Source organism: Pelophylax lessonae (genome assembly GCF_965119305.1).
Source record: "Pelophylax lessonae genome assembly, chromosome: 6".
Taxonomy (NCBI): domain Eukaryota; kingdom Metazoa; phylum Chordata; class Amphibia; order Anura; family Ranidae; genus Pelophylax; species Pelophylax lessonae.
Window position 1 is genome coordinate 225673330 of NC_138773.1, and position 15279 is coordinate 225688608.

General features: G+C 42.1%; 1 protein-coding gene across 1 annotated transcript in view; it reads right to left on the reverse strand.

Annotated features, from left to right (window-relative positions):
* Positions 1-2507: 2507 nt before the first annotated feature.
* The window catches only part of PRLH (prolactin releasing hormone), a 33622-nt gene continuing 20850 nt past the window's right edge, over positions 2508-15279 (reverse strand). The window contains exon 4 of the mRNA XM_082262271.1: positions 2508-2867. Within this exon, the coding sequence (XP_082118397.1) occupies positions 2701-2867 (167 nt within the window). The 3' untranslated portion in view covers positions 2508-2700. The remainder of the gene's footprint in view (positions 2868-15279) is intronic.

The following is a 15279-nucleotide window of genomic DNA, read 5'->3' on the forward strand; positions in this document are numbered from 1 at the left end:
GGGTACACTCACCAATTTCAATGGTGCGAAGATAGCAGGTATCAGCAGGCTTGACAGTGTATGTTAAGAGAGCAGAATGCGGCCTGGCTGACCAGTGCCCCAATTGGGGAAATGTCCAAAGGAGTTGTGACCCTACGCTTTCTCTCCTCGTCAGGAACCATTCCCTATCGCTAGTACTGTCCCTAATAGGCGGGGCACATGTCCCTACTCTACCAACTCACAAATAGCACACCAAATCTGGGAGTCAGGGCCTTAACCACTTGCGGACTGCCTAACGCCGATCTACGTCGGCAGTCAGCCCCTCACAGGCAAAGTGACGTAGGGCTACATCACTAGCTTGTGAGGGTCTAGGGAGCGAGCGCGCGCCCCCGGAGGCGCGCTCCCGCGTGATCAAGGACCCCCCCGCGCGTGTGACCGATATCCGCCGGTCACTCTGCGATCGGCGGGGGAGAGGGAGAAAGTCAGGCGGCTTGTGTAAACAAGCTGCCTGTCATTCTCCCCTGTGTATGAAGGATGATCATACGGTTCTACTATGTAGAACCATTGATCACTCTTCATACATCTGAAGCCACAGCCAATCACAGTAGAAAGCACGCCCCTAGGGACACACATAGCCCCTCCCTTTCAAAAAAAGTTAACCCCTTCACTGCCAGTGTATTTTTACAGTAACAGTGCATATGTATAGCACTGATTACTGTAGAAATGTCACTGGTAACCCCAAAAGTGTCAAAAATGTCAGTCAAGGATCCGATCTGTCCGCTGCAATGTCGCAGTACCGCAAAAAAAATCGCAGATCGCCGCCATTATGCGTTAAAAAAAAAAACAACAAAAATGACAAAAATCTTTCCCTTTGTTAGGAAACGCGATAACTTTTGCGCAAACCAATCAAAATATGCTTTTTGCGATTTTTTAACCAAACATAGGTAGCATAAAACAAATTGGCCGAAAATGTTAAAAAATTTTGATTTTTACATTTTTTTGGGGGGGAATTTCATATAAAAAAATGTGAAAAATATTGCTATTTTTGCAAAATTTACGCTCTTTTTTTGTTTATAGCGCGTGATCAAAAAATCGCACAGGTGATCAAATACCACCAAAAGAAAGCTCTGTTTGTGGGAAAAAAAGGACGCCAAATTCGTTTAGATGCAGCGTCGCACGTCCGCGCAATTGTCCGTTAAAGTCACGCAGTGCCGAATCGCAAAATACCCCCTGGTCAGGAAGGGGGTAAAATCTTCCGGGGCTTAAGTGGTTAAGTAGGCTTTGCCTGACCCAAGATGGCTACTGGAGTCACTTGGGTGTAAGCATCCAATCGGATGCTTCCACAGTGACCCAGGAAACCATGGAGGAATTGTGTTGCCCTTGACTTCCTTTCCAGCTGCAGTGCCGCTGCGGAAGAGCACCACCTGCAGTGGAGAAAGTAGACTGCACCCGCATACAAACGGGTAGAAATAAGGAAAAAGACCTAAAAAAGAAAATGGTTGGAGCCACCACATCTAAGACTTTGGTAAACTACAATATAATAAATTTTTCATGGGTTTAATACCCCTTTTTTGTTTTAATGTCCATGAAGTCATGGACAACAACTCCAAAATATTTGAGCTGGTGTCTTAATTGGGATCCTGGACAGCATTAAAGAACCTAAAAGGGTTTGAACCCTGTTTGAATCCAGCAAGAGGAATAATTAATATTTGGAGCAGTTGATCCTTATAAACAAGGATAAGAAGGGGAGAAGGCGCCTCCAAGTGCAACATAGACAAAGGAGCTGTACTGTGCACGCTCTGAAACGCGTTACCGCCCCCCTGACGTCACTACGCCCAATGCAGTCCACGAGTGAAGTCTGTGTTCCACTGCGGCCTTGGATGGAAGGACCTCCCTGATTAGGCTCTCCACTGCCACCCCCTCCTGCTGCTGGATGGCCGAAGGAGACAGAGCCACAGGGACAGGAACGGAACCCCAGTGATGTCCTGATATACCCGCTATACACTACTTATATTTTTGTGTGCTAATAAACGTTGTCTATGCTGCACTTAGAGGCGCCTTCTCCCCTTATACTATCAGTTGGAGTTGCTTCTATTCTCTAGAAGAGCTGCCTCAGTGTCAGTATAGCACCCCCACATGTCCTTGGAGGATATCACCTTTCTACCATTGAGGATTGATCTCTGTAACAGAAGCGCCCTATGTTCCATGTACTTGATTCTTATAAACAGAGCATTTTAATCAGATGAAGAGGAATGGTGCTGCTGTAGGCTACTTATATCAGTATGTAATATAATGACAACTGTAAGATATAAACATAAAATGTATCTTTTTATTTCTACAAACTAGTGCACAGGAAATATGTGCTATAAATCATTTGATTCTCTGCCTCCACAAAATTCTGACTTTAAAGACTCTAAGAAGAAATTTTGCTGATGAACTCATCCTTATGTAAATATTTTCCATGGAAATCCCTTGTGGATTGTGTAATTAGAATTTGTTTTTGAAGGATTTGACATAAACCCCATAACTTAAGAATAAAACATATAATCTTTATTCACTTCTCATTAAATTTGGCTGTTCAATATTTGATGCATACATTTCTGAGCCAAGCTTTTCACACACTGGTAGAGTTTTGAAAAAACCAAGGGTATAAAGCATTGTGTGTCTCCCTTGTATATACAGTACATTGGGCCAAAAGGCTTCCATTCCATGAATTAAGTTTTAATTGTCGTCACCAAGCTCCAAGCTGTCATCTATTGGAATACAAGTGTGTCCCAAGGGTCTGTACACGAACTTCTGAGCATCTTCCCAGGCTGTGCCCCTCCTACCAAACCTTCCTACAGGACGAATTCCACGGCCGGTATACCATGATGGGTCAATGTCAGGATCTAAGGACAAAGAAAGGACACTGGTTATTTAAATGTACATGCCTGCGTGTTTCTTAAAAATTATCTCTAAACTATTAATTTTGTTTTTAATGAAAGGTGAGCATAACACAGTTAGCTTTCCTTTTGCAGATTTCTTTTTTTTCTTAAATTTATTTATTGTTTTCAAATTATAAAATACAAATTTATGTCACATATAAAATTGTATAAGACCCACTTTTTTTTACCTTACCCCCCTCCCCCCATTATTTTTACCTCTTGTCCCCCTGCCCTACTAACTAATCCTTTAACTCTAATTTTCCTATTGTCTATTCTCCATTCCACTTAGTGTTTCCCCTTGTCTTCTTAAAGTCCATCCATTCCTCCCAGATATCGACCCACTCTATGGTCTCATCTTCCTCCCACTCTTCTAAGTATTCCATTGTTCTTATTTTTTCTACTCTCCTCACCCAATCACCCAGTGTCGGTGTTTCTTTTTTTTTGCCAGAATAACGGGATTAGACCCTTTGCAGCATTTATTAAATGAGGGATTAATGTCACTTTATATTGTTTTATTGAGCTTCTTGTGCCATGAAATAGACAAACCCAGGGGTCTTCTTTAATCTCTATTTTTGTGATTTATTTAATTTAAGCTAGTACCTCCTTCCAAAAATTTTTTATATACGGACATTCCCACCATAGGTGGGCCATTGTTCCAACTTCTATACAACCCCTCCAACAGTATTTCAATTTCTCTTTTTGATAGTTATAAATTTTGTCGGGTGCGTTGTACCATCTAGCGATGCATTTATAATTCATCTCCACTGTGTTAACATCTACTGAAGAACTGTGTATTAGTCTAAGACTTTTTTCTAGGTGATAATCTACATTAGGTATTCCTAATTCTTTTTCCCATTTTTCAATGTATGGCGGTATACTCAGGCCCATCATGTCTATATTTGAAATACTATTCTTGCATTTTTCAGATGAGCAAATTTGCTCAAATGGGAGTAATTCATCACTTGATCTTAACGGTTTTGGTAAGGTTGACACGAAATGTTTCAGCTGACCATAACGCCCTTTTGCAGATTTCTTATTGTGCTCTGGGCAGTGCAAAGAGATCTGTAGGTCTGCCATTTAGCCTACTCACATTTTTACTTAGGGTTCATCAAGATCGGATTTATTCACCAGAAGGGTCCAAATAGACAAATGGGTCTATCAAAGAATTGGAGTTCAGCACATGGGACCAATTGGTCAGGATGGTGTGCTGCGGGTTTGGGGCATTGATGATGCCAGTTAAGATAACAAAGTGTGAATACAATGATTAGTGTACAGTGTAAAATGGAAAAAAAAAAAAAAAGGACAACTACACTTGCCATGATAACATAGTGCAGGTGACCTGTGGCTTTGTGAGAGAGACAGATATCCACTAAACTGAGAGAAAAAAGAAGAGGAAACTACTGGAGGAACGTTACTAAATTATAAATACAGGTGGTCCCCGGGTTACAAACATCCGACTTACAAACAACTCCTATTAAACGGAGAGAGACAACAGGAAATGAAGATAAATCTCCCCCTAGGAAGGAAAATTTACTCCTGTTAGAGTTCTCATGGGAAAAAGGTGTCTCCTTTGAAGCTTTATCACCAATCCATGTTTCCAAAACAACCCCAAGTTTTCAATATCCAGTTGTCCAGTTGTCATAGGGACAGAAAGTGGGGTGAAATCTTCTGAACAGGGGTAGAGACAGCAAAACAAAATGGTACAGGGGTGTTAACCCTTCCCTATGCTATCCAAAAAACTTAAAAACTATTCTTTTGGCTGGGGCTAAACATAAAAAATGTACCTGTTCCGACTTACAAACAAATTTGACTTAAGAACAAACCTACAGTCCCTATCTTGTTTGTAACCCGGGGACCGCCTGTAGTGGCCATGCTAAATAATATTTCATTTCATGCTCACCTGCTGATCCCATGAAGTCTCCCCCAAAAAAAAAAAACCTCTAGCAATACACACTAAACTGAACATGTGCAGAGTGACTCAAAAGGCACTGTCTTATCAGGAGATGGATTGGGGAATTAATGGGCAGAATTAACCCCTTAGGTTCCACATTGAGTATAACAAGCATGCTTTACTGCATATACAGACTGATTTTACTGTTTTGGGTTTAGTAACACTTTAAAACATATTTAAGCATGTCTTTTTTGCACTTTGTATCTCCATTGGGAAGATTCCCCTCAATTCCTGTGATGTTACTGGGGCTGGAGATGAAAGGAAATTTTCCCCAAAAGGGTCAGCAAAATAAACTAAATAGAAGATCTAACCCTTCCCCGCTCAATGCAGAATAACAACAGCATGCTTTTGCTGTGCCGTTATATGCAAGAATAAATATTTTATGACATTTCATACTGTTCTCATGACATTACAGTAATATGTTCTGAGGCTACACAGAATGATAGAAATAGAAACAGTGGCTTCAGTGATGGCACAAGGAGAGCAGAAAATGCAAATGAACGGTTTATAGAAACCTTGCTAAAATGGTAACAGTACAATTCAAAGTATATAAACACTGTCATAGTTAGCCTTGTTATTGGTTAAAATTAATGCTGCACAGCCAAACATATCAGAAAAAAACGTAAAGGATGAGTCTCAAAAAACTGCTAATAGATTGTTCTATTTTAGCAACAATTCTTAGTTTTCATTAAAACCAATATTATACAAATGCGTGACTCTGAATTATTGGGACAAGAGTTGTCAGTAGGCCTGCTTATTGGGGTCAACATATATCAATGTACCCTAGCGTGTCACAAACCTCCAATCTTATTTCCTATAAATATGTAAAATAGGGATCAAAATGGCAAAGTAATGTTGTGTATTTAAAAAAGCAATTATTTCATTTTGGGTTTTGTGATAGGTATTCTTAAGTGTGCGCTTCTCGTTTAGTTGCTAACAATATGTCAAAGAGAAAAATAGCTTGGGTGGTTAACGCCTCCTTTTCTCACTTTTGTTCAGTTTGGGGAGTTAAGTAACTGAGGTTTATTTACTAAAACTGAAGATGCTGTGCATGGTAGCCAATCAACTTCAAACTTCAGCTTTTTTAATTAAGACCCCGTTCACACTTGCGTATTTTTGAGCTTAAAGCTCGCTCTCAGAAACGCTCAACTAGTCAAATCCCATTCATTTCAATGGCCCCTGATCACATTTCAGCATTTGTTGCCTTGTAGCAAAATGCCTGTCACTCAAAAAAGTACATAAGCTACTTTCTAGGCAGATTTTAGCGTTTTTGACACCATAGAGTTCAATGGAAAAAGGTTAAACAGAAATGAGCGTTTTTCAAGCATTTTTTTCAACTCAAACAGCGGCTCCCCTTTTCTAGCAACACTCCACACCTTATAAACACATATCTGTTGTTCAAAATGGAGGCGAGTCTGCTTCTGGAAGCTGAGTCCTTCATTGCTCTCATTCATGGCCACCCCTGTATCTACAATCAGAGTAATCCCCATTATAAGAGCTGGGCAAGGACCACCAGAGCTGGGGAGGAAATTGGACAAAGCTTGCTGCAGCAGTGCAATAGCTACACTTCTCCCGAGATAAACGCCGTCATCACTAGTGGATGAGCGGCTCACCGCCGTCCTTGGCCTGATCCGGCTCCCCCATTGGACTTCCCTGAGGTTTTGTCATCTCCCGGCTGCTGGCTCGGCCGGAGGGCAGAAGCACCACGTTATGGAAGGGACTCAGGAGCCATAAGGATAAGCCATTGCCCTAATGTAAGTCTGTAATGTATGCTATGCAATACACCTTTACTGTGTCACTGAGTGGCGCCTGTCCTTTCTTCCTTTTTGTGCCAGCGGGATTTTGGCTTCTGCCTGTCTACAGCGCTGCCCTCCATGACAGCATTGGAATTTTGCACCATCTGGAAGTCCTCTCATTTCTATTCTCATCCAAGTGCGGATCCCACCTTTTCGGCACAAACGCCCAACACATCCTCTTTTGTTTTTTATGTCTCCCCAGATAAAGGAGAAAGGTGCAGAACTTTTGTGTACGACAGCCATGTGCTTGATTCTGGTTTTCCTGTTTCATGTGCCTAGGACTATTCTTTTGCATTTTTTGCAGGCATGTCAGTCAGGCATGATCTCTCAGTGTTGTTAACTTCACGTCTTGCTCTAGAACCTTTGTTGAAACTTGCAGCTGTATTCTTTTGCAAAAGTGTGATCCAGCCATGTGATCATGAGAATCATGAGAAGGCCATGTGATGGTCTTCTCCATTCTGTGTTGTCTGTGTAAAACTCCTAAATAAAAAAACGCAAACGCCTATAATATTTGCAAATCTGCTAAAAAAACGGCAAAAAAAACGCTTGAAAAAACGCATTAAAATGTTCAGCTCAAGTGTGATTGTAGCCTTAGCGTTAACAATAAAACCTGGAAGCTGATTGGTTTCTATGAAGAGCTGCACCAGATTTTGCACTCTCCAGTTTTAGTAAATCAACCCCACTGTGTCCACTTAGTTTATGTATGTTGATATAGCAGCCCTTGGAGCAGGGGAGGACTGGGCCGGGGGGCGCAGGGGGGCCATTGCCCCCTGGGCCACTCTGATGCCCCTTAAAAAGGCTCACTGCTCCTGCCATAGACATGCCTAAGGGATTCCTGGTCAAGAGTCCCCGCCGCTGACCTACTGAGTGTGGGATGAAGACAAGGAGAGAGTGCAGGCCTCCCCCAACCCCAGCATGGATGGTGTAAACTGTGTCTGAGCAAAGGCCGGTTCCATGCCCCACTGGAGACTCTCCTCCCCTAGGCAGCCCCGACTGAGCTGTCCCAGCTCCCTCCTGCTGGCCAGGTCGGGATCCCAGATTCAGCTGGTGACTAAAGAGTACCTAGAGCAGGGCTTCAGGTTGGAATGGGGTTCAGGGGGAGGATGGGAAGAGGTAGAGTGGGAGGGAGGCCGAGTCGCCATGGGCCTCTGGTTTGTACTTGCCCCCTGGGCCGAAAGTTGCCAGTCTACCACTGCCTTGGAGGTTAGTTTCTACTTCCAGCAATGTTATGGAACAAGCTATAGTGGGAAATTTAAAAACAACAGTAGTAAGATTATCTAAAATATGCCACAAAACGTTTTCTTTCTGTATAGCAATCATGTCCCTTCCAATGGTGACCACTGCTCCGGTCCTATTCAATTCTCCCCCATAGTGATATAATAGTAGTTTACAAATACGATGGGGCAGAGCTACAGTAAAATTTTTATAACTGAAAGACCCAAATGTATAGCCTACCTTCCTCACTCATCTGCTTTATAGCATCACATCCACTACACAAAAACAGAAACTTTAATGAATGTATAACCATCTTTTAGTTTTGCATACAGTTGGGAAGGATTAAATTCCCTATCAGTTTTTCTTTTCTGTTTTTTTTCTGTCTGTGTTCCATTAGTGAGGTTTCCCCTGACTTCTTGTCCCAGAGGACTACAAAGTGAAGGAAAATACCCTCATAACCACTTCCCCTCCGGAAGATTTACCCCTCGTCCTGACCAGGCCATTTTTTTGTGATAGGGCACTGTGTTATTTTAACTGACAATCGTGCCATACTGTACCCCAATAAAATGTATGGCTTTTTTTTTCTCTATAAATAGAGCTTTCTTTTGGTGGTATTTGATCACCTCTGCGGCTCCTATTTTTTGCGTTATGAACAAAAAACGACTGACAATTTCGAGAAAAACCCACTATTTTTACTTTCTGCTCTAAAAATGTCCAATAAAAAAATGTAATAAAACCAATTTTTTTCATCAGTTTAGGCCAATATGTATTCTGCTACATATTTTTGGTAAAAAAAATACCAATAAGTGTATATTAATTGGTTTGTGCAAAATTTATAACGTCTTTAAACTATGGGATATATTTATGGATTTTTTTTTTTTACTAGCAATGGTGGCGATCAGTGACTTATAGCAGGACTGCCATATTGCGGCAGACAAATCGGACACCTTACTGACACTTTTGACACTTTTTTGGGAACCAGTGACATTATAACAGTGATCAGTGCTAAAAATATGCACTGTCACTGTACTAATAACACTGGCTGTAAATGTGTGCCTAGCTGGTTTTTCAGTATAGTGGGAGAGGTGCTTTTACTAGTGGAAGGCATGGATCGGTGTTCCTGCTTCACAGGAACACAGGATCCTTGCCTTCTGTACTGACATGTAAACAAGGCAGATTGCCGTTCTGCCTGTGTACTGAACGATCAGTGGGTGCTGGCAGACATTGGGTCCGCGGGACCTGCTGATCAGCGCCTGCTGTGCAATATCACAGCAGGAGCAAGCCACTGGCGGCACGCACTTGTGCCCAATACCCGGAAGTGCAGGATCACCTATATACTACTACAGTAAATGTGTTATGGGTCAGTCAGCAAGCGGTTCAACAGTCTTCACTGAAACAGCTATTCTCATTCAAAAACTTCCCCATTAATTCTATTCTGATGACGAGTCAACCATTTAAGTTTTTTCTTTTTTCAAAAAAAATTAAAAACCTGGCAAAGGTTCTGACTCTTTCTCCATCCAAAACTAAAATAACTTTAACTTTGTATTGTAGTACTAAAAACGATTATGTTATTGTTTTGTAAGAGCCCATTCAGACTAGCGCGACTTGTCAGGCGACTTGTCAGCATGACAAGTCGCGGTCGGTCGTGGTCCATTGAGTAGTACAGGACCCGTTCTAATAGGAGCGACACAAGTCGCTCCGACTTAGAAAAAGGGTCCTGTACTACTTTGGGACGACCTGGGAGTGACTTGCATAGACTTCCATTATGTGAAGTCCCTGCAAGTCGCGCCGAAGTCGCGGTGCACGCGACTTCACAGGTCGCCCCCCCCCCGAAGTCGGATCGCCTCAGTGTGAACTGGCTCTTAAGGTTTCTTTGAAGGTTTCTTTGAAATGTATCATTGTAGAATATGTAATATTATGTAAGTGTGTTATATAAGTGTGTTATAAATTCACATATAAAGACCTAAACATTGAATTGCCTTGTAGTGTGGTGGCAAAAGTGTTGTACAACTTTATGTTAAAGCGGAGTTCCACCCTATTTTACAACTTTGCATTTTCTATTAGCTTAAAACAACCTGAAAAAGAATAGGATAAATAAAAATTTCTTTTTGTTTCACTTACCTAATTTTTTCTGAAAATTACCTTATCTTCCTTCCACTTCCTCCCCCTGTGGCCTTGCCCCCGACGTCACTTCCTCTTTTGCATTGACTCCTGGGAGATGAGCGTCATCAATCCCAGGAGTCAATGCGCCTGCACTGGTGTCACTCGTCACTTCCGGTGCAGGCACGTCATTCCCTGCAAAATCAATTAGAAAAGCTTCTGGGCGTGCGCAGAACTAGCTGCGGGATGACGCGCTTGCCCCGGAAGTGACGAGCATGGCATTCTGGGACTCCGACATCACTGAAGAGGACACAAAGAGGGACACTACGGCTTCAGCTGCCCACAACGCAGATGGCAGCGCTGGAGAAATTATCAAGGTAAGTTTTTCTTCTTACAGGTAAGCTAAACATGGGACAGTTCAGAGGCTATCGTTGCTTAAATGCACTAGCCCTGACTGTCCTAGGGGTAATTTTAGTTAAAAAATGTATTTTAGGGTGGAACTCCGCTTTAACTAAAGGCAAAACATTTTTATTATAGTTATAATTTTTTATAGTTTTGGATAGAAGGGAGATGGATTACAACCTCTGTCTGCCATCTTCCAATGGGGACACTAGTTCTGGTGACCTGGGGGGTCCCCAAGGGATTCCCTTAAGTTTCAGAGATTTCTTCTCACTTCCTGTTTGGCTGTGGGACAGGAATTGAAGGTAAATCTCAGAAATAGGACAAAGATGGCAAAAATAAACCTTACAGGGGTTATAACTCTCCCTTACTATATCCAAAATAAAAAAATAAAATAAATTACACATAGTTTTACTTTAAAAAGGTTGAAATTTCTGGGGGAAAAAAATCTGTAAGACAAAGGCATAATGAGCTAGTATGCATCGCATACTAGCTTATTATGCCATACTTACTTTAGAAAGAAGCTGTTTCAGTGGCGCCCACACACCGCTGAGGCGGCTGACATTTTCCTTGTGCGCACGGGAGCCACTGTTTACGGCACAGGCTATGAAGGTCTGGCACAGGCGGATCTGGGAAGAAGTGCAGGGTCTGGAGGAGAACCAGAGGAGGGCTGGAGTCAGCTTCCAGAGTTTGCTGAATGTTGTGACCAGGGGAGGCAAAGGCAAGGTGGGGTTGCGGCTGCACAGAGAGGTGCAGGATCTGCAGGATGAGTTCTGCCCTCCTCTCTGCTGCAGACTGCTGAAAAGGGGGGTGGGCAAAGATGAGCCTTTCTGCAGCTGCACAGAAGAGTGCAGGATCTGGCAAAGGAGTTCTGTCCTCTCTGCTGCTGACTACAGGGACAAGGGGGGTGCAGCAGCTGCAGGAGAGGTGCGAGGGCCACATGAAATGGTCTGGGGGCCGCATTCAGCCCACGGGCCTTGTGTTTGACACCAGTTCTTTAAAGACTCGTTCCTGCTGCCGCTAATTAGGGATGCTTGGTCAGCAGTTCTCTACCCCGCTTAAAGTCCTGCAAACAATACTTCTAAAGCTTCATGCACACAAAGCTTAAAAAATTCCACTGTTACAGGCCTTGAGCATTTTTTTCAGCTTATAAAAGCATCTCTATATAAGGCTGGCCATACATGTGTTGAAAAAACATTCTTTCGCAAATCAGAACTTTGGTGCGGTGGGTGATTCGATGGTGCCACCATTGATTTCGAAATTCGACCGACCAAGCCTTTAATTTCACCTTATATTGCTACAGAAAAGAGTTTTCGTGCCCTGGGAATCTTCTTTTATTTCCAGGAATTTTCTTTTCTTGCAATTATGCACATTTCTTTTTTGATTATATTTCTCGCACGATTCTCCCGTCGATGATTAGAAAATTGTTTCTTTTTTAAAAAATTTCCAACATGCCCAATCACTCAAATCTGATGACCGCACGAAAATCGGCAGTTGCTGCGGCCCACTAATGGTGCGAAATTCGAACAAAAATTCTTAGATAAGATTTTCGAAAGAAAATTCTTTCTAAATTCGACCCATGTATGCCGTTAATCCACACATAGACATTTACAGGGATATTAAAAGAGAAGCATTTTCAGGAGAGGAGCTAAAAAAGCATAAAAAAATGCAGAGGAGGGGAGCTTCAGAGGTTGTCATGGTCCTTTAATGTGCAAGCTTACCCACAGCAAACTTGGGTCTAATCGCCTGGTGAGTGTCAGTATGATTAGGGGTGGGGAGGATCACAAAGACAAATGTTATAGAGCACTAATGTTTGCATGATTTGAGCACAGTTTGGAGGTGGACATTCACTAAAAGTCACAAGATTGGAGATTACTTTGCAGTGGATGGCAATATGGACATTTATTTTTCATATGGCGATTATGTTAATTTAAAGAGGAGTTCCGGCCTATTTTGCAACTTTAGTGATTCCTGGAGTGCTCGCTATGCTGATCAACAATTGGGTATTCTACATTTTTTTCGGGGATCCCTTACCTTATTTTCAGGGCATTTTTGATTGTACTTCCTCCTTCTCCCCCCTCTGTGGCCACGGCCACCGACATCACTTCTGCCTTTGCATTGCATCCTGGGAGCTGTTTGTCATCACTACCAGGAGGCTGGAATCAGGAAGAAGTACACAGCAGATTACACTGCGGCTTCGGATGCCCACATCCAAGATGGCCGCGCCCAGACAGTGTTTTTAAAAGTAAGATTTTGACTAAAATCCATTACTGTACACCTTGTAAGTATGAGAATAGCGGTTCTGTAAAGGGCGATGGATTAGTATTATAAGGGTATTTTTAGGTAAAAAAGGTATTTGAGGCTGGAACTCCGCTTTAATTTATTTTTGTTTGTTTTCACATATGTAATAGGATGATAAACATATAGGATACCTAGCGCCCATAATTATTCAGAGTACACAGTATATTTGTGTTATACACACAAGGCTTTTTTAAAAATGTTTACAATATTATTTTACAATTTTTTTTAATTATTTATTACAATGCTTAATCATTATTACTATCATTATTTTTTATTTTTTTTACAATTTACTTTTTTTTTTAAGAGGACAGGGAAGCCTGCAGGGGGGGGGGGGGGGTTGGGGAAGCACAGTGATAGGGGGGAACATGAGGGGGGAAGCAGTCAGAATAGGGAGGGTGATCGGTGTTGGAGAAGCAGGATTACAGGAATGTTACCTTGTGTCTGTGTCTCTCCCTGCAGCAGCTGAAAGCTGGCAAGTGGGGGAGAAACTGCCTTTCAGCTGTTGCCGAGAGCCGTACGGGGCTTCCTTCTGTAATTTCCCCTCCGCCCGACCGCGATTCCCCGTGCTGTTGGGGCCCCCTATGTGCCTGGGCCCCCTACAGGAGGATTGATGGTCCCCCTCTATCAGTGCCCCTGAGCAAGGGTGTCATATTTACACACAAGGATCTTTGGCGCAGAAGTTAAAGTACATGTACTTTGTACCATAGAGGACAGAACTATAAAATTTAAAAACTTTAATAATGGATCTTTTTTAATATCTCTAACCCACCCACCTTCAAAAGGCCTGTTATTTCTATCAAAGTAAATACTTAACACAAGAATAAGAAATCTGTATTAGGTGTTTTAATTGCACCTCAAAAACCTTGTTTTCCTTATCCAGCTGACATGTATGATTTGAATATTGATTGCTTTGTTTTGCACGAATTGCATGTACAGACAGAGGAGCAGAAATGTCACCCTAGTCTGCTTACTCCCGATTTGAATCATAAAATGCTTTTCTCTTCATTCCCTCCAGAACATAAGGGGTTCAGTATTCCATGAAAGAAAACTGGTCAGGGCAATACATTTAAATTTGACTTACTTTCTTTGTCAAAAAATGAAAGTCAAATTGCATGTTTTTTTTAATAAGGATCTGGGTTTATGTGATTTAAATTTCCCATAAATTAATAATATGAAGGCATGTATCTTTGTATTATGTGTAGCAAATTGATGTTTCAGAACAAGAATGACTGAATAAAGCACCATAATGGATTTGGATATTGGCACTGGAAGATTGAATGTACTTGTAGATCAGAGATAGGAAGTACAGCAGATAGTAAGATAGTGCAAGATGAGCCAGACAATGCAAGTATTGTACAGGCCAAGCACTTACTGCTGATAAAGATGAATGCATAATAAATGCTTAGTTAGCCTCATGGTATTAAGGCAGTGTGTTATTGACAAGCACTTTATCTTTTATGGCTAAACTGAACTGACTCCTTCAAGGTCATGCCACGTACAGTGGTGTACTGGTCTAATTATACATATATTTTTGCATTGTATATAAAAGTTAATGAAAGTGGGAAAGAAAAGATCCTGCCCCATTTTTTTGGTGCCTTATGCTGATTTTACTCTGACAATTACCTGAAATTCTGGCTGGTCCAGCAGCTTAACCACTTGCCGACCGCCGCACGACTATCTACGTCGGCGGTCAGCCCCTCACAGGCAAACTAACGTAGGGCTACGTTGCTTGCTTGTGAGGGTCTAGGGAGCGAGCGCGCGCCCCCGGGGGCGCGCTCCCGCGTGGTCACGGACCCCCCCGCGCGTGTGACCAGCGGACCCGATGTCCGCCGGTCACTCGGCGATCGGCGGGGGAGAGGGAGAATGTGTAAACAAACTGCCTGTCATTCTCCTCGCTGCAAAGACACTGATAAAACGGATCTGGTATGTAGATCCGTTGATCAGTGTCCTTACAGCTAGAGCCACAGCCAATCACAGTAGAAACCACGCCCCTAGGGACACACACAGCCCCTCCCTTCCAAATAAAGTTAACCCCTTCACTACCAGTGTATTTTTACAGTAACAGTGCATATGTATAGCACTGATTACTGTAGAAATGTCACTGGTAACCCCAAAAGTGTCAAAAATGTCAGTCAAGGGTCCGATCTGTCCGCCGCAATGTCGCAGTACCGCAAAAAAAATCGCAGATCGCCGCCATTACGCGTTAAAAAAAAAAACAACAAAAATGACAAAAATCTTTCCCTTTGTTAGTAAACGCGATAACTTTTGCGCAAACCAATCAAAATACGCTTTTTGCGATTTTTTTTACCAAACATAGGTAGCATAAAACAAATTGGCTGAAAATTTTTAAAAATTTTGATTTTTACATTTTTTTTTGGGGGAATTTCATATAAAAAAATGTGAAAAATATTGCTATTTTTGCAAAATTGACGCTCTTTTTTTGTTTATAGCGCGTGATCAAAAAATCGCACAGGTGATCAAATACCACCAAAAGAAAGCTCTGTTTGTGGGAAAAAAAGGACGTCAAATTCGTTTAGGTACAGCGTCGCACGACCGCGCAATTGTGCGTTAAATTCACGCAGTGCCGAATCGCAAAATACCCCCTGGTCGGAAT